The following is a 19,934-nucleotide window of genomic DNA, read 5'->3' on the forward strand; positions in this document are numbered from 1 at the left end:
ACATGCCTGCAGATGAAAATGCAGTATGTATGGGATATGTGTTCTTCTAAAGGCATTAAAAAAATAAATAAATGCTATGATGTATTATCTGCTGCAAAGCCTTCCGATATGTCATGAGGAAGGAAAGCAGTAGTTTGTCTCTTTTTTCTTTTATATTGCTGCCCTCTGCCTCTGCCTCTCACTCCTTATATGGGAAAGGAATTAGTTGCGCGAACAAGGGCGGAAACGCTGCGCGGGGACAGCTGGGTAAATTCAGCGACATACAGGAAGAAAAAGAACAAGCACACTCTCCTGCAAGCTGCACACTCCTACGGTGACATACAGGACCAAATCACAGCTTGACCCGTTTAGCAGGTAAGAAAGATGCAGTTGTTTGGATGTGCGGTTAGCTTTAGTGTAAAACATAAAGATACAGAGACAACAGGGACACGCCGCTCCTTTCTTATAGCTGCAGCGAATCATGGAGAAATCATTTATTGAAATCGGTGTGATGCTAACACACCCGGCTAGCCTAGGATGCTAATGCCGTTAGCCGCAAAATCTGACGCTTAACCATTGCCTGACATACATACAGTTTCTGAATGTTTTATCCTTCTGTTAACTTCTTCTTTCTGTGATAAAACACGAGGGCTTGATAAAATGTGGAAACTTCTTCTTTTATGTAGACTGAGGCAACATTAGCTAATAGAGGGAGGGGTGTGTGAGAGGAAAAAAAAATCCAGGAAATGCCGAAACAGGACAGCAGTCGACAACAGGGAGGGGAAATAACGGATCAATTGGTTTATAAAAAGCTACAACTCTAAACTATAAAGCTTAATGTATGTTATAGGTTAGTCAAACAAAGGGTTTGTTACTTTAGCTCTGTCATTGTGGCCGATGGTGTTTTGACACATTGTGCACGCCCCGCGGACCTGCTTCCTCATTGATGAAGCTGCTGTCCAGAACAAGATAACATTATTTAGGAAAACATATGTTTTTTAATACTCAAGCTGTCAAAATTGTATCTTTTCCCCCTCATATTTAATATAAGCTTCACTTGTAGGTCTAGGGAGACAACACTTGCCGGGGACACATTTCCACGCAACACCCACCGGCTCTGCTAGCATTAGCTTTAGCATCCCTGGCCGTCTGATTGACTGCAGAAATGTGGTCGCTTTATGAATACTAATGACATGTTGTTATAAATTACACAATCCATTGCTTGACACTTTTTTAATTTCCAAAATGTTATTATTAACTAAAAAATCTCGACAGTTTTAATGCAAATAAATGAATTTAGCATATTCAGCAATAGTTGTTTAATTAATTAGCCTTACAAAAACAGAACAGGCACAAAGTACAGGTGAACTGTGTGCATACTTCAACATGAGGTGGGGTGTGTTTTTCTTTTCTGTATTTGTATTTGTTCTTTATCAAAGGCCACATGGAGGACTTTGCTCTTATAATACAAGAGGAGCACATCATGTTCATCTTTCGTTTTCAACCAAATGTGTGAGTCAATTATATATATACATCATTAAATATTAAGAGAATAACCCGGTAGGTCATCTGGTAGAGTGGTACAATTTGGGACAACATTTATTCTAAGTTTTAAAGAAGAAAAAAGCCCAACAGAAGTTGGGTAACTTAAAATGAAACTGGTAAACTGAGAGGAGTTATCTCCTTGATAAATACTGTTTGTCAAATGTACTTTTAATGAATTAACAGCATTGGTTATCATGAAATAAATCATATTTGTATTACCACTTTACATTGCACCTAAACAATGTAATTTTAATCTAATGGCACATTTTTCACTTAATATATGTTCAAATTTTATTTTGTAGTCTGATTACATAATCCCTATTAAATTTAGCCTGTTACTACCCAATCCTGATCGCATTAACATCAGCGGCTTTGATTTGTTGTAGACCAGGTCCCTCTGGAGTAGCAGGACTGAACTCAATGACATTGTTTTGGATAACTACTACTTATCTGCTTCTAACACAATTTAAAAGTTGATGTGTAACCCTTTATAGCAAAAGGACGGAAAGGCTACACACAGAAAATGTTCTTTGTCTGAACGTCTTGCCCTCAGGCAGAGAAACCCTCACACAGGCCTAACCTACTTCACACGCCCTGAATGCTGATGGTGCTTTATGCACACATTTGTGCCATATGTCCACATAAGTAGGTCTATGAATTCTCTGTTTTTTCGACAACACGGAACGTGTGTTACAATATTTCTCTGTTAACCATAAAAGGAATGTTTCCTACACCTCTGAAGTTGTGGTCAGGCTCCACGTTTGCCTATTATAGAACTTTGATCTAATGAAAATGTTATAAAAGGCATGATTCCCTGTCTTTACTCATTGCTATATCTGCCCCCACGTCTCTGGAAAGTTGTTCGCTGACAGTTGAGGTCCCTTGGTGGTCAGCACTTGGCTCAAACATAGTATGTGGTCACTTTTCTTTGGTGCACTTACGGAAATGATTCCAAGCATCTTAACTCGTATAGCAGCAGTGGAAGAAGTTTGTTAGTGACTATGATATGAAGATCTTTTTTGATAGAAATGTATACATTTAGTATCATGTTTGACTCCCACATACACCTTTAGGGAGCCACTCCCTTCCTGTGTTGCTGGTGAGTCATCTCTCAGCTGAGAGCAGCAAAGGTAACTTTGGACTCTGGTGCTGCTGAGGCACTGAACATTTAGGTCAAGGGTAGTAAGAGAGTTTGTGTCCTACCATGATCTAATTTAATCTTCAGGCCTTGTGGAGACAATAATTTAAACTCTATCTGAATGAGTGAGGCTGAAAAAGGGAAGTTTATGCATTTCAAAATGTGGCTGTAAGAGTAGTTTTCTGTTGGCCATGAAGAGTGGTTGGGCCTTTTTCTAAAAACGTCTCCTACAGTATGCTGCTGACATACTGCCATATTGGTATGACTTCACCTAACATCCTAAGAGCATACATATTCTACTAACTTTATCTATGTAACCTGCCTCACCCAATGGTGCTTTAAGGTACTGCTTCTAAAAATAGGATAATATTGACATCAGGTTTGAGTGGTATAAATAGACGATTTCTCTTTTAACAAATTCTGGTTGGTACATTTAACATTTTGTGTAACATTATATAATAATCAATTTTGAGATAGAAGTTTGTCTTTCTACAAAAGCCTTTGTTAAATATCTGAAGACACATGAACTTTGCCTAAATAAAACAAAGTTAATAGCAATTACTGAATAGTTTTCTTTTTCAGCTGTAGTGTTGATGTTTGATACCAAGCCACTCTCTTACGTATCCAAATAAAATTATTTCCCTCCTGTATTAAGGGAAGTCTCTTCAAGTGTGCCCCTAGATTCACAGCCAAAGATTTTAAGTGCTCTGTCATTAAATATCTAAAGATGTAGACTGGTAAAGTGAAAGTGCCACTGTAGCAGCAGCTTTATCTCATGTGGCCTTTTTAATGAGAGTGGCTGTGAGCACCATTCACCGTGAGCTAGGTGTAAGTACCTGGGACTGGAGGCACTCCGTCACACGGTCCGAGGCAGCGTCAGGTTACACACATCTTATGTAATGTGAGTCTTTCTCATTAGTTGTGTGTGTATAAGAAGTTGGTTAATCATGTATTTAAAAGGGTAAGATAGGATAATCGGTTTTAAATGTTGGCACACATTCCCGAGTCCCGACTGTGTTGTTTATCTGAGTAAGTGCTATGTTTGTCAGTGCTTCCTTAACTTGAAACTGTCGCTACTGGCCTTACAGTTTGGAAGTGTTTTGCTGTGAAACCGCTCTGCAGTTAACATATTTGGGATACAGGGCAGGTCTGCACTCTGCAGAGTGACTTGCAGTGATCCACATACCTTTACTCAGCAAGTCCTGACCTGCTTACCAACACAACTGTTCTTCTTTTTCCTTACGCAACCACTTCAAAGGTGGAATTCACTGTGTCATAATGTTTAAGGGACATTAGAACGTTTAAAGCAGGCCCTTTCCCCTTTTTTTTTTTTTTGTCCATTTATATGGATAAAAGGGTTAAATTATCTCCAGATTTAAGTTATACGAAGAAGAACACTTTTGGTTGCAACCCTAGAGTTAACTATGAATGTTTGATGAACTTCAACTTGTATAACATAAACCTTTATCTAGGACAGCCTGATCTTTGTTTGCAGGCTTTAAAATATACTGTAGGCCTACTTCAATCAAGGCTCTTTGGATACAATCAACCAAAGGGCAAATGTGCTCAGGATCCCGTTGCTGTTTGTACTCCTACCAAAGCAGTGGGTTTTAATTGCTGTGATAGCCTTCACATTGTGTCCCAGGAGTTATTCAATCCCCAATTAGAAGACTACTTGAACAGAAAATACTCCTGTGACTGGAAGATTTCAAAAAAATACACACTGGGACAAACAAAAAAATAAGAAGTAAAGAAACTTGTGGAGTTGCTGGTTATTATGTAAATGTTTCTTGGTGTAACCAGGTATTAGTAAACCTTTTTAGCTCCTTCTTCTTTTCCTAAATCTGTTTTCCTACCCTTCCCTCGCAGGAATGGCTGAGTTGGCAGGTCTGGTGCAGCGGCTGGAGGTGGCGGTGGGTCGGCTGGAGTCCATGTCGGGCCCTGGAGGCAGCGGTGGAGCTTCTGCTGGTGGAGGTACATGATCAAGGGCCATTTTCTTCGAAAGATTCTGCTCCAAAAAACAAACAAAATGTGGAACCTTCTATTTGGTTTGAATTGAGTTTGCATCTTTTTTCAGTCAACATGAGTGAAATATTTTTTGCCCACAATTATTCTTCAAGTAGATAAACAAGACCGCCGCTGCACGGAAGTGATTTGATTTGGATGTCAACATTCAGCAGGCAGTGATGCATCGTAAACCAGTCGCCTGCTTTTTTGACTGCAGTTAAAGGGTGCGTTTCACTTCGGTTAAATGGACTGCTTGCGTCCCTCACTTGGGTCGTTTCCCTGCGACTAGTCCCTCCCACCAGGGAAGCGTGGAGAGACGCAAGGAAACCACGAGAAGCAAGGAAATGTTTTAAGAGCAATGGGACGTTGTTTCCTGAGCGTCACGTGAAGCGACGTCCGTTTGTGATGACGCCGCACAGCTGATCGTCTGACAGCAGCCAGATCAGTGCATGTGCTGCATCGTCCAAAATAATGAGCGATACACAGTAAGGGGGCGGGGCGAGTGTCTGAGGATTTCACCGGAGGATGGTCTGGTAGTTCCTCGATTATCGCTTCTCCGTTATCAATCCTCGGTCCTCCGGCACAAATAAGGACACTGGGACGGTACTCAAGATGGCGCAGACAAATCAGCGAGAAAATGAGAGAAGTGAAACGCACCCATAGTCATTAAAGTGTAATGACTCCCTCATAAAACATGTATTAGGACAGTGGTCCCCAACCTGGGGGGCGTGCCAAATATCATATTTAGACTTTTTTTTTTTTTATAATTTTTTTTTTTACATATTATTGTAACGCAATACATGATTGTCACTTCCAACAGGAGTCATTTGTGGGGGGGGGGGGGGCTCTTGGAAAAAAAGGTTGGGAACCCCTGTATTAGGAGATGGTTTTATTCCAATAATTATTATAACCGATCTAATCCCAAATTGTATGAAATGATCTTCCCTGGAGATGACGGCCCACAATGTTGTTAACCCAAATTAACGACTTATTCCTTTTAGGGATGTGTATCACTGTAGCTGCACACTTTTTGTCTTTTTTTTCATGCTGTTGATGACAATATGTTTGATTGCAATTTTTTTGTTTTCTTTGTCTGTAGCTGTATCGGCGTACGTGGAGGCTTTTGATGTGATCGCCAGCGGCTCCTTGGCTCAGTACCTCTCCCTCAGCCAGAAGATCGGAGGCGATGTCCAGAAACATGTAAGCTGCATGTTCAATGTAACATAATATACAAACATGAAAAATACTAAAAAACTAAAGTGTCACAAGCATGCAGAACCAGCAGGATGACTCTTTGTTCCTTGTTCAGAGGACTAAACTTCCTCTCTTCCTTGCAGGCAGACATGATGAAGCAAGCGTTCTCCGTTCAGAAGCAACTGCTCCAAACGGCCTCCTCTTCCCAGAAGCCCTCTGATGTGAGTTAAACACACTTCCTAATTGCTCGGCCACCTAATTATCTCAGTTAACTAAATGGCATTGATGAATCCATTTCAGCAAGATGAATAGTTCATTATACTCGCCTCTTGTCTTTCATGGTGTTGTTTCTTCTTATTTCCTGCCCCATTATATTTGATATCTGTAGACTTTATTCAGACTTGATTCAAGCTTAATACATTCTTGTAGCAAATTGTAAACCAGAGCCCTGCCATATATATCTACAAGCTTAGGTTTTGATTTATCATTTGGAGTTGGATTTTCATGAAGTTAATGGCCGCACTGCCAAGTGACTGGACTTCCTCTATCGTGGTCTTCCAATCTCATTCCAGTGCCAGATTGACCTCGGTTTGCAGAAGGGTTTAGCTAGACCACTGGCTCCCCCCTTTCGAAGGCTGAGAACAAATATCTACTTTAAAGCTTAGCAACAAGTTAGCATTGCTTAGCTGGTTTGAGCACTATAATTCAAATGTTTTGTCATATTGTTTGTCTAAACCAGTTTGCGTCCTAACTGTAAATCCAAATTTAGTGGAAAGATGTTTGTAATCTAACTTCTTGTAATGAAAAAAATCATTTAGTTTTTTTCAAAAAGTCACCTGACAGTCAGTCTCCTGACTCTTAAACTCCAGAACTTGAAAGTTGCTTACAAGTTGTGTTCCCCCCCCCCCCCCCCCCCCCAATTCAGGCACTTTTGACCACCATCCTGCAGCCCATGTCCAAAATGATGCAGCAGGTGCAGACGTTCAGGGAGCAGAACCGCACCTCGCCGCTCTTCAACCACCTGTCTGCCGTCAGCGAGAGCGTGCCCGCCCTCGGATGGGTCGCCATGGTGAGGCTGGGGGTGGGAGTGGTTAACGGGCAGGGAGGGAAGCTACCGGGAAATGTTTGTGTTACAGAGAGTGAATGTGCTTTGTGTATGTATGTGTGTGTGGGGGCGGGCAGATAAATGAGTATATAATAGCTGGAAACAAGTCACTCTTTGATTCTGTCATCACAGTCTGCTGAGCGACAGTTCTTTGGCTGACACACGGCCACCAGCAACAGAGCTTCACTGTTTCATTCAGATGATGAACTCTTTGTTTGTTGTTCTTTTGATTCTCATGATTAATACATCGTGATGTCAAAAACACATAATGGATGCATGTATTTGCTTTCTTGCTTAGAGTCTGCCAGTCGGCAACAGCCAGCAGTTTGTTAGCTTAGCATAAAGACTGCAAACGGAAGGAAACAGCTAGCCTATCTCTGTCCAGAAACCTTTCTCCAAACTTCCAGCAGAAAGCAAATAAGAGAATTCTCCAAAATCTCAAGTAATATGTTAATTTGTGAGCTTCATTTTTGAACTTTGAAAGAGCAGGGAACAATATGTGTCCCTGGTCCACCGCCTTATTCTAAGCGAACACCTATCCTCGTCTAACTTTTGACACGAAAGCAAACAAGCATACTACCATAAATATTTAATATTTTTATTTTGAGCTCTTTTAAGACAGTGATGCATTTGTTTGACCTTCTTGCTCTCTGTGTCACAGGCTCCTAAGCCCGGCCCCTTTGTTAAAGAGATGCAGGACGCCGCCATGTTCTACACCAACCGTGTGCTCAAGGACTACAAGGAGAAGTAAGTGAAGCCCCTCTATATTCTGCTTTTTTTAAACGGCATGATACGTGTTTGAAATGTTGTAACATCTGATAACTAAAAGGTTACCAGCCAAGCAGTTTGCTCAACACATCTGTCGTCTGTCTTTCCTTCCTCCAGGCTCTGTATTTAAAGTCAGCGTTTCCACTTCAGATGCTGTCTCATGCTGCTACTAGACTTCCTGTATTTAAACCTGAAAAGCGTTTGTGTTTACGAGCAGAGTGACACTCAGGTTAGAAGTTAATGAGAGTAAAATCAGATGCACAGAAACAACTTTACAAATGTCCCTGCAGAGTTGATGTATTCAAATTGTCAGTTTTTACAGTATGACATCTGAACTTGGTGGTTAATATTGGTAAGAACAAAACTGCTGTATTTTTCAAGTAGTTCATCTCTCGTTTTCTTTCTAAAAACATTCATTTTTCTCATTGAGTCATGTTACCTGTAAGAAGCAGAGACCAGAGAAAAGTACATTGCTAGAGGGGGGAAAAAAAGAAAACCTAAAATGGCCAGACTTTAACTTCTGTTTCTGTCTCTTCCTCACAGGGACAAGGTACACGTGGACTGGGTGAAGGCCTACCTCTCCATCTGGACTGAGCTGCAGAACTACATCAAACAGCACCACACCACCGGGCTGACCTGGAGCAAGAGCGTGAGTCTCTTCAGAGTAACACTTAAGAATCCTCTCTAGAATCAAATGATAAAAAAAGACAATTTCTATCAAGCGACTTGCTGTCACTAACAGTAAAGTGCGAGAGTAATTATTATGCACATGTATGTTCTGAGCACGATGAGATTATCGGTGATGGCAATTTAGCCTGCCAGATATATAATTCTCTTAAAAACATCCATACATTATTTCTTCATTTCTATTACTATGCATTTAAAAGGGCCCTATTAAGCTTATTTCAGGTTCATATTTGTTTTGTGCCTCTACTGTGACATGCTTTAAAGTGCACCTATCATGCTATATTTGAATAATATAGTGTAGGACCATACCTATATAAAGGCATATTTATACTTTTTATTTTTCAAAATACCAACCAGACCATGCATTTTAGCCATTTCTCTTTTCGCTCAATTTAACACTGAGAACAGCACCATCTACAGGCCTGGCATATGTAATACAGCGTCTCCAGCGCTTTCGAACGGCAATGTCCGTGGCTGTAGCGCCACTTCTGTGACGTCAGAGAAGTGTTCAAATCTGGATCGGTCTGTATCAGATCTGTTGCAGCCCCTTTTTTAGAGATTTGGGTATGGAGGAAAATAGAGAGGGTTGTGTTTTCTGACACTTGGTGAGTTCCCTGGAACACCGGGGACACATATTCATGTATAAAAGACGTACAAAAGTGCATTTTGCATGATAGGTCACCTTTAAATGTTGATGACCAATCACAACAGAGTCAGCTAGCTAACCAATCAGAGCAGACTGGGCTCTGGTTTCAGACAGAGGGTGAAAAGACAGGCAGTATGAGGAAAAATAAAGGGCTTTTTGAACATTAGAGGTAAACATGTCACTGTAGAGGTACAAAATACACAAGCATAATGGGGCCCCTTTAAACATAGCTTAGCTGAATCATATGCTGTGACATCGCATGTCTTCAGGTACAGTATTTCTGACTTCCTGTCCACCTCAGGGTCCCGTTGCCTCGGCCTCTGCAGCTGCCCCCAGGGCTTCTGCTGGTGGGTGTGCTCCCCCTCCTCCCCCTGGACCCCCTCCTCCCCCCATGGACTGCAGCAGCTCCGGTGGTGGGGGAGGGGGCGATGGTGGTGCTGACACCCGCAACGCTCTGTTCGCCTCCCTCAACAAGGGAGGGGACGTCACCACCGGCCTGAAGCATGTGAGCGACGACCAGAAGACCCACAAGAACCCCACCCTGAGGGGCAACGCTCCAGTGCGTGCCGGACCCAAACCCTTCACCTCAGCCAAACCTGCTGCGGCCCCCACACCCACCCCCACCCGCACTCTGCCCCCTGTGCTCGAGCTGGACGGGAAGAAGTGGAAAGTGGTAAGTAGTTTGTTTACTCTCAAACAAATAGTCCCTAGAACATAAGAAATCACAGCCTCATTTTTGCTTGACATGACAAAAAAGTTAGCCAGAGTGACTGTTTTTAAATACTTATACACTACTACATATTTTGATATATAAATGTTATTTATTGCAGTACAATGTGGACATTTCTTTTAATTCTTTTAGATATTATTTTATTAATTCAAATCCAATTTCCTGCAGGATCAATAGTGTTCTGATGATTGACAAGAAAAGACTTGTTTATGCAGCAGGCTATTATGCTACCAGAATGAGCCATTATTATATACTTTTTATAAAATACTTATTTAACTCTTGCCTTTTTAATATTGTTTCCTCCACTCTTTAGCTCTCTGTTTGGTTAATTCTCTTGTTCTTTGTCTTGCCCTCTGCAGGAGAACCAGGAGGGAGCGCAGGACCTGGTGATCAGCGACACAGAGCTCAAACAAGTCGTTTATGCCTACAAGTGTAACAAGAGCACCCTGCAGATCAAGGGCAAGATTAACTCCATCACAATAGGTAAGATCAAAACTGCGTGTCTGATGTTTAGAGATACTGAAACTCACTCGTCAGAACCTTCTGAAATATATGCGTTAGAGAAGATGGGTGGACAGGGTCTTACTTATTTACCAAACGTATGAATATATAGTCTTTGATCTTCTCTCTAAATATTTGTTTGTCTCCATCAGACAACTGTAAGAAGCTGGGCCTGGTGTTCGATGATGTGGTGGGCATCGTAGAGATCATCAACTGTAAGGACGTCAAGGTCCAGGTGTGTTTAGAAAGAAAAAGTGTTATTACAATTTTGTTTTTACTTCTTGTGTTACACACCGCTCAGGTGCAGTGCAAATGTCCCATCAGATACTGAGGACGAAATGGCTTCATCAACATGCTAATGTTTTTTGTTGCCTTTTTACGCATCCAGGTCATGGGTAAGATCCCCACTATCTCCATCAACAAGACGGATGGTTGCCATGTCTACCTGAGCCAGGACTCTCTGGCCTGTGAGATTGTCAGCGCCAAGAGCTCCGAGATGAACATCCTGGTACCCAACAAAGAGGGAGAGTTTGTAAGTATCCCTTTTTTAGGATGAAAATAATACAAAAGAATGTTTAAAAGATAAGTCTAGTGATATTCTCAATTTCTTTTGTTCATGTTAGTAAATCTAAACCAATCCCACTTAAAGAAGGCATAGAGCACGATGTTTGCCAAAAAACACTGCTGCACTGTCAAACATCTTCGTTCATTAATTTGAATAAGACTGTAGTTTACTTTTAATTAATCCCAGACACACACTACCTTCCTGCAGCCGTGAATACTAACTACTGGCAAATGTGTATTTGTGTGTTCATCCACAGCTGAAAATAGTCCACAACACATGCATAATTTCCTCCTGATTGAGAAACATTTTGGTCAAACTCAATGTTCAGATATTTTAGGAAATAATTCTGTGTAGGAACCAATGAGTAAAAGAGCCCCTGGCAGAGTAGGAAAGTCAGAAAGTGCCAACCAATGGAAACGCTGTGTTTTTTGACAACAGAGTCTTGCCTGCTTCATTATTTCTGCATGGGCATAAAAAAGGGCTTTTTAAAAAATGAAATATTTTACCATGACTTTTCTCTCTCCACTAGACGGAGCTCCCTGTTCCTGAGCAGTTCAAGACCGTCTGGGATGGCAAGAAACTCGTTACCACATCAACAGAGATCGCTGGATAGACGGGGGCAGCATGCGATACCACGACCCCTTCACAGCACCATCCCCACCCCCTTTTTTTGCAAATGCCTTCTTGACTGATCGACCACCCCACCAGCTAACTCGCACATTGTAGACTGAGATTTGGACCTTGTTGCGTGTTATATCTCCCTCCCTTCTTTCCATTATCAGCCAATCACAGCTTAAGCTGTCCCTTCCAACAGCCAATGAGAGGAATGCTCACTTTTATCTGGCGCAAAATCCTCCAGCCAATCAGCAGGGAGGGGCTTGTGGTTCAAATTGGAGCATTTTTCAAAAACATTCATGAGTTTTGCCAATAGCTGCGATACTCTGTATGATATTCTGTATCTATCTGGATAATGCTAAGCTAAATTTAACATGTAGAATAGCCAACATGGGAACAGAGATATTATTGCTCTGCAACAATCAGGCTCCACTAGCAGGATGCTTCAGGGGCTGCTGGTTCTTTTTAGCCTTGATCTGTTCCATTATATGCAATTCACCGGTGAAGCACTTCAAACTGAGAGGATAATGGCATCCATATCACCTCCGCTGATGTTGACTATAATAATAATAACATTCATAGTGGATAACGTAAAAACACTCAGAGCACAAATAGGGGTAAAACAATGTGAAACTCATTTAGGTGATGTTGTAATAAGTAAAATAGCAGGAAAACTATCATTCCATGTGCTTTCCCTTAACCCACATAGGACATTCCTGAATATGAACAAAGAAAACATTCCATATAAATGAAGCATGTAAGAAACAGTTTGTGATGAAGAGCAAAGAGATGCTAAGTGGAAGAGAGAGACATTGTAATTGTTAAATGCTTCACTTTAGTCTCTAGATTGAAAATGTCTGCATCTGAAATCATATATAAAGATATTGATCATTATCAAAAAGTCTTAAATAAGTCTGACCATCGACGTCCCTCCACTCGCTCGCGTTATGCTCTTTGGTTAAATGTTCAGCTCGAGGCTCTTTCTTGAATTTTCTTTTATATTTTCTCTTTATTTACCTCTTTCTTTTCTGGGTCCAAAAATCTCAATTCTGCTCATTAGCACTGGAGATATCATTAAAAGAAAATGTTGCAATAAATAATGTGCTTTGTCTTTATTGGATTAAACACAGAATCTGTACAGAGGCTGTTAGATGATGTACATTAGGATCCTACAACAGGATCCTACAACTAATACAATAAGAAGTCTCACTACATTTCGGAAACAAAACATAACAGCTCACAGTGGAAATGTGAACAATTTCTAAAATTAACATAAAAAAACCAACATGCGACAAAATCAGTGCAATAGGAATGGATTATGGGAGTTCTGAATCCCTGTTTAGCCGGTAAGCTTTTACTCTAAACTTGCAATATATTGCTCTTAAAATAGAATAGTTTACGTCTGCTATTATGTCTCTGAGATGACAGACTGGAAGGGTTTTACTGTAGATAAGGCAACAGGTTTGCGGTGAACCACTCTCTGGAGAACTGCAGGTGGTCTCCCTTGGTCGCAAGAAAATCCAGCTTTCCAGCTTTGTCCATGGCAGCCAGACCCAGACGATCCTGCATGGAGACAGACATGATTCACCTTCAGGAAGTGAACTAAAGGCAGTCTTCGTTGCAGTAGCATTTATCATGATTATTTTGTCAAGGAAGGTCCCTAGTTGAGGTAAATAACCAGGAAGTGGAAGCCATGATAGGAGCTATTTGAGTCCTCTAAATGCTTAGGAATGACTTATTACATATATATACATATATATATATACATATATATAGAAAGGAAATAATGCGATCCCAAAATCCCGTACAGCAAGACAAGTTTTAATAATATCTGCCTTAATCCTCAGTGCCCTTGGATTCTTTTAGACCCTTCCCTTTATTCCCCCGCAAGTCTTTATAAACGATCTTTCCTTGACCTTGGGACAATGTTCGTCTTAAATCGAGTAAAAGTTCTTCAGAAAAGCGAAGACTAAACGTTTTTCCTTTAGCTCTGTTTGTAACTTCAACACCTTTTTAACTGTGCAAAAAGAGTTGGGATGAAATGTACAACCGACTAGGCAAAATCAACAAGTCAATAATCAGAAATATGAGAATTGTTTTAAAAAGGTTAAAAGACCAATTGATCTAAATCCAAGACCATTTCAAATGTCCGGTGGTTTAGTATTACATGTACAAGTTTAGGGATTGCAACTGTTTCTACAAGGTGCTATCCATGACAGACCAACTATACTTGTGTAAAATCATTGAAGAGCACATCTGACTAACGGCCCGTCCACACTACCGCTTCGTCAGCTTCAAAAACGGTTTCCAATGCGTCTGCCCATTCACTTTGAATGGGGTGATGTCACGTTGCCACACTTTACGCCGAACTGAATTGTGGGTAGCAGAGCGGAGCTTTCCTGGCGTTTCAGGCTGCAAAAGTTGAGCAATGTTCAACTTTTGAAGCTTTCGGTGGAAGCGTCAGCCAATCAAATCATATGCCAGTACAAGCTCTAGCCAATCAAACTGTTGCTTGTGTGTCAGGGGCGGGAGATTCATGCGATTGGTTGTTGGTCGAGCTTCAGACACGCCCGCCGGCAAGCTTTTTTTGAAGCTGTAGTGTGGACGGGCCGTAACCCTAACCCTGCTAAGACTGAGACTCTATCCTAATACAATTAGTTTCATCTAGTTCAAATATAATTAATAAAGATTGAAGAGAGGGGAACAAGTATCATGCTATCATAAACACACGTACCTCCTTGTAGAGAAGGCTCTCCTGTAGAGTTTCAGTCTCTTTGGCCTGTCCAGTCTTCAGGAAGCCAAACCACTACAGCGAGAATCAGAAGTTTAGTGATGCTGCTTTAGTGTAACATACATGTATAGAGTGTGTTTGTTACCTCTGTATCGGCAGGGTCCACCACGGTGTCCTGCAGGAACTTCACCATGACGAACTTCTCCAGCAGCTGGAGGTTCTTCTTATACGTCTCATTCACCGCCTTCAGAGCAGAAGGACGTGTGACATTAGAAACATACTGAGAAAGATGGTCAATTTGATTCATACATACATATCTCAATCAGCAACAGCAGCTTCTACAAACAATTTGTACATCATTCAGACACACTATAGGAGGACTTTATTTGAAATCAATTGCATGCAATACAATTACTTTTTGTATTTTAAGGGAAACTATGCTTTCTTTTATAGTAAATTTGACTTTTTCAAGACCTTTTTGTGAGAGACTTGGATTAAATATTTTTGAAATATAAAAACACTATACTCTGACTTAGTATCAATTTTGTATGACAAATCTACAGTTTATTTTAAATTGTATTAATAAGTATCAACCATTCAATAAATATGAGTTATAACTGTTTCTAAAGGGTGTCTTATTGGGAAATAATATTAAATATTTGTCTTACTTGCTTAACTGGTGCTCTGACCACATCTCAGTCTTAATACGTCAATGAAGTCTGCCAGATTCAGCAGGTAAAAGCCTCAGTAAGAGGAGCTGTAGTTCCATGCATCTTATCAAACTACTTTCTTTTAAAAAAACTATTAATTAACATTTGACTTTCCCACAATAGCCAATGCTTGCATGCTGCCCTCCCACTGCCTGAACTCATTGTACTGTATTTTGCATGAATGTTATATTTGCATTTGTTCCTCAGACTTCAGTTTGTCTGAGGTGCTGCAGCTGCAGACTGAAGCTGTCTTCATAAATCCTCCATACTGACCCTCTCCTGGTTGATGTCGGCCAGGAAGAGGCTGTGCTTCTTGTACAGGTCATCGTTCAGTGGGTCGTGCCAGTACTGGGCCTGCACCAGGCTGATAACCACAAACACATCCGGTCAGTGATAGTGTGACAGACAGCCAAACAACATCAACACTGCTGCTGAACTCATCAGTGAGAGATAGACAATCCTTCAGAGAGGGAGGAAACTCACTGCTTCTGAACCAAGTCGCTGTAAGCTCCGCTGTTCAGAGCTTTGCGGATCATGTCACAGATATGGGAGCTCTCTCCGGGACACCGGGGCAGCCCGTACACTCCTGAGGGGCGCAAACACAACAAGACCATTTGTGACCAGATAGTATTAAAGGTCTCCTATTATACTATTTTTCATCAATATATTATAGGTCTTGGATATACACAAAACATGTCTCTGAAGTGTTTGTCTTGAAACACCAAACAGATCATGCATTGTAGCATCCCATAATCCCCTCTGTTTCAGCCCTGTTTCAAAAGTGCTGATTCTCTGTCTGTTACTTTAGATAAAAATAAGGAGCCCCTCCCCACGCCCCTCTGAGAGATATTTGGTTAAAAAGAACACAAAGGTGCTCTAGGAGGAGATTCAGGTGATAAAGGGGGGGGGTATCTTGGTTGGTTATTGGCTAATGGTTACACAAGCCAAAAATATCGTTATGACGTCATAAAGTGGCCAAAATCTGATCAGCTCATTTTCAGACAGGTTTTTATATAAATGGATCAGGACAGAAAGTGTGTGAATGTTTTTTTTCCTGAAACTTCCAGAATCTCAGACACATGTTTTATATATAAAAGACATAAAAAAGTGGATTTTGCATAATAGGTGACCTTTAACACTAGAGGATCTGAAAATAAAACAATGGTTCAACATGCAGAAGTCCTTCCAGTGCTAACAAAGAAATGACTGACAAAATGTATTTGGTCAGAGCAGCACTGATAAAATACATTGAGTAAGATCATGTGCTTTTATCCAAAGGTCAGTAAAGCTAATAAAGTGACCTTTGTGTTGAGAACTGTTTCATTATCAAGAATGAACTTTGAAACAGGAGTATTATTGGGATAAAACAATCACTGCTACACCACTTGACCAATTTGTATTTGATTCCAATGTTTTTGCAAATGTAACTCACGTAGGAGAAAGCTGTTTTAATGTATACACATTTGGTGACTATTTACAGCAGCAGGACAATGTTTGCTGTATTACAAATAAACTACACTGCCCACGATCATGTCTGTGTGACTCACTGGTGCCTTTTTATAGTTTTGAGACAACAATGAAGCTCTTTGCCAGACAAAGAAAATGTATCTGACTTTGAAAACAAAGATGACACCAGTAAGTGTACCCATGTATTGTTGATTGGTAAGTATAATAGAGATTGTGTTATATACTAAAAGCATAATAGCAATATTTTAGGGATTGTATTATTACATGCCAACACGTTATATAGATGTATCCATTCATTAACTCTGTGTGATCAGTAAACACAAAAAGAAACAGAAATGGTTTGCAGCAGCAGCTATGCCAAGGGAAGTGAGCTGGGTTTTTTTAAATGTTTTTTTTTTAATGATGTTACCTTGGTGCTGGCCCCCGACAGAGATCAGGTTTTTCATTGGTGGAGAGGGACAGCGCTGAGCCACGGCTCTCCTAGAAAAAGAGGAACCAGGAAGTATCAAAACCAGCCTTCCTGATTCTCACACAAAAGCTTTTCTTGATGATGTTGCTATTTTTACAATAATTCCTTCTGCAGACAAGAAGGAAACTTCACACAAAAACAGAATTAGCTAAATGTCTACCACATGAATTTAAAAACCATCAAGTGTGCAGGACAGCAGTTACGTACAGAAACTGCGCTCCCTGGGAGAAGCCCATGGCGTTGTACCCTCCCTTCAGCTGGGGGTCCTGGGCCAGCTGACTGCACGCCATGGACACCTGCTCATTCACATTCAGGAAAAACCCATTTTCTGTGTCCTGCAGGAGGGGGAATATGAAAAGTTCAGAGCATGACAGGCAGATTAAGACGAAGAAAACGAGCACCGTCCTGAGGAGAAACGCGGAGAGATGAGTTCACGGTGTCACGACAGATCAAAGCAGAGTCATGCAGGTTTTCTATGAATATTAACGCTGAAAAATGACACCGTGAAGTTGTAAAAGAGTTCCTTTTCTGATGTAACCTGTGCCACTGGCATTGCAAATATCACAGGGTGGGAATCCTCACACGTCAGGTGGATGTATTCATCCCACTATGATTGTTCGATTCACATGTGATGGTTAAACACATCATACGTTGTTTTTTAATGTTTTTATTGCATTTTCTCTGTGTGATTGTATTTGAAATGTTCTTTTGTTTTCTATACTTGTGTTGTAAAGCGTTGTATTTTGTAAAACGCCTTGTAAGCGCTTTTTAAAATTCCTATAAAAACAAAGTTAATTTTTGCATTAGTATTTGTAGTAGTAGAAGTACGTTTATTTTTATTATTATTATATGTTCAGATGTATTTGTTTGTACAAGAGGAATAAAGGAAGTTTTTTCTATTTGATATAAAAATACATTATGAATTTATAAGTTTGGAGTTACAAAACTATAGGGAATCTATTTTATAGCTTGAGAAAAACACAAAAAAACAATATAATATTTATAAAACATGTCAAATTAGCTCCAAAAAAAACTACGAATTGACAGAACAGAGAGATATTCAATAATATTTCCTTTAATATTATAAGTTCCTTTGTAAGGGGGTTGGTTGTGGCTGGGGAAGTGTTCAAGTACCTGAACGACATTCTTCCCAATCATCAGTGAGAGCACGTAGATGCCAGAGATTTCCTCCTCGATCATCTTCTTCATGGCCCCCATGCTGAGCGGGTTACAACAGCTGTCGCCTGATGGACACAGAAACATTTCCTTTATTAGAATTCAAGATATTTAGCTCACATTGACTCACAAAAATAATAATAATACAGAGTGTATTGCTCATGAGGAAGCAGTGCGTAAACACAGGACGTTTTTCAGAAACACACAGAACAATGTTCTGCTGTTAAAATATGGAGGAGCTTAAGTGGAATCATAATTGTGTGTAGAACTTGACCTCAGAGGAACCGGCCATTCTTGTTGAAGGAGAAGTGTTTTTTTTTCACTTCCACAGTATGCAAGTTCTAAGTTTAACTTTGAGCCTGCACGACACACCTTGCTCACATCATAGGTCTGATCAGTCAGTTTGAATTTAAAGTCTATAAAGAAGTGGTGGTTGGGTTTTATTTGCTTTCACTTATCACAGCACTCACCTTTACCTTTCCCTTTCTGTTGTGAAATAAGTCAGAGGCTCAAGAAACTGATTGTTTAAGTCTTCAAAGCAAGAGCAGGAGCTTTATTTAGTCTCTTGTAAAGTCTTAGAATTGTAACACAAAGGAAATGCTTAAATATGTTCATTGTATAGCCAGACTCATCTTTAGTAGAGATGATATGAGATTTGTATAATATTTCCCTTAGTTTTAACACCTTGTAGCTTCATTAAAGAGCTGGAACAAGCTGATATGAAATATGAAATAATAAGATTTTTTTTTAAACTTAAAAGATATGTTACAGAATTAAAGGGGGAAACTGGATCTAAAGGGATACATAAACAGATCAAATTATACCACAGGAAGGTTGATAAGACAGCTCCTTAATGTCATTTTGTATTATTTCAGTGTAAGAATGGGCAGCAGCAACGTCACTCACCCATCCCATGCCAGATCACCAGTGGTACGGTCCCATTGTCGGATTTATAAACTGGGCTTCCGGCAACCAGCAGCACTGGAGCCGCCAGGAGGAAACACAGGAGGGCTTCTCTCATTCTGGACCTTTAAACAAACACATGAGGGGTTGAATTTTGCATTTTTATGTTGTGAAATATGTAATACATATTTCCCTTTTTTAATGTTGTACTACTTTATCAAAACATAACACCGCAAGACAACAGGAGCATCTTCTTTTAATAAGAATGGCTTATTATTCATTTTTCTGTAACAATGTAACAACACTTAGAAATACTTCCTTGTTCTCGCAAATTAGGTAAACCTACAATTATTCCTGAATTACTCCCTTTTAAGGATTTACTTCCAATTTGGGATAACTAAATGTTGCTGAAATGCTCTGTAGCAGTCATGTGACAGTCAGAAACTAAGCTGACAGCAGCATTTCCTATTATCTTCAATGCGTTCACTTCATTATAACTGCACATGGACTGTTTCAGATCTATCAGCAAAAGCCACAAAGCTAAGACACGGAATTAGACCTTATAACGTACTTTTAAAACATAAAGGCAATTTAAATGACTCATTGCGGAAGTTAGCATGGACAAGCTAACTTACTAATCAAAGAGGTTAACATCAAATAAGCCAATAAATAATTACAATTTTAAACATGCAATTGCAGAATTTTAAAGATGTAGAATTTTGAAAATCAACATAACGTTAAAAGCATGGAGCTTTAAGTTTAAAAGCAATATATAAGGTTTTAAAACACCCTAAATGTCCAAAAAACATTACTCACCGCTTGTGTTTTCTTCCTGCTTTTGTTTGTCACATGACTATGTTTAGGGAGAACAGCCAATCAGCTTCAAGAGGCGTCTAACTTGTGACTAGCCTTTTTCTTGTTACTAATCCTGTCTGTTTTGTAACCTGCGTTACCCACATTTCTACCGATATTATGGTTATTTAACCTCTTGGTAACTT

General features: G+C 40.1%; 2 protein-coding genes across 2 annotated transcripts; one reads left to right on the plus strand and one right to left on the minus strand.

Moving 5' to 3' along the window:
• Positions 1–196: 196 nt before the first annotated feature.
• On the plus strand, positions 197–12,580 carry cap1 (CAP, adenylate cyclase-associated protein 1 (yeast)). Its single transcript, XM_079653292.1, has 12 exons — positions 197–354; positions 4,532–4,636; positions 5,769–5,869; positions 6,007–6,084; positions 6,789–6,932; positions 7,630–7,715; positions 8,280–8,385; positions 9,371–9,742; positions 10,159–10,282; positions 10,453–10,535; positions 10,689–10,832; positions 11,395–12,580. The coding sequence occupies exons 2-12, from the start codon at positions 4,534–4,536 to the stop codon at positions 11,476–11,478; spliced, it is 1,425 nt and encodes a 474-aa protein (XP_079509418.1). The 5' UTR covers positions 197–354; positions 4,532–4,533; the 3' UTR covers positions 11,479–12,580.
• ppt1 (palmitoyl-protein thioesterase 1 (ceroid-lipofuscinosis, neuronal 1, infantile)) lies at positions 12,578–19,891 on the minus strand. Its single transcript, XM_079653294.1, has 10 exons — positions 19,753–19,891; positions 18,940–19,061; positions 17,992–18,101; positions 17,065–17,192; positions 16,798–16,868; positions 15,405–15,507; positions 15,195–15,285; positions 14,357–14,455; positions 14,215–14,286; positions 12,578–13,043 (listed from the first exon to the last, which is right to left on the minus strand). The coding sequence occupies exons 2-10, from the start codon at positions 19,052–19,054 to the stop codon at positions 12,921–12,923; spliced, it is 912 nt and encodes a 303-aa protein (XP_079509420.1). The 5' UTR covers positions 19,055–19,061; positions 19,753–19,891; the 3' UTR covers positions 12,578–12,920.
• Positions 19,892–19,934: the final 43 nt, after the last annotated feature.

Source organism: Notothenia rossii (assembly GCF_949606895.1).
Source record: "Notothenia rossii genome assembly, chromosome: 10".
NCBI lineage: Eukaryota > Metazoa > Chordata > Actinopteri > Perciformes > Nototheniidae > Notothenia > Notothenia rossii.

Bases quoted from the DNA above. Each gene is read 5' to 3' on its own strand.
- ppt1 (XM_079653294.1), bottom strand. From the start codon at position 19,054: ATGAGAGAAGCCCTCCTGTGTTTCCTCCTGGCGGCTCCAGTGCTGCTG. The intron at 18,102-18,939 runs GTGAGTGACGTT...TGTGTCCATCAG, and splicing joins GGTGATCTGGCATGGGATGG to GCGACAGCTGTTGTAACCCG. The intron at 17,193-17,991 runs GTACTTGAACAC...CCCCTCCTGCAG, and splicing joins TTGGGAAGAATGTCGTTCAG to GACACAGAAAATGGGTTTTT.
- cap1 (XM_079653292.1), top strand. From the start codon at position 4,534: ATGGCTGAGTTGGCAGGTCTGGTGCAGCGGCTGGAGGTGGCGGTGGGT. The intron at 9,743-10,158 runs GTAAGTAGTTTG...TGCCCTCTGCAG, and splicing joins ACGGGAAGAAGTGGAAAGTG to GAGAACCAGGAGGGAGCGCA. The intron at 10,536-10,688 runs GTGTGTTTAGAA...TTACGCATCCAG, and splicing joins GTAAGGACGTCAAGGTCCAG to GTCATGGGTAAGATCCCCAC.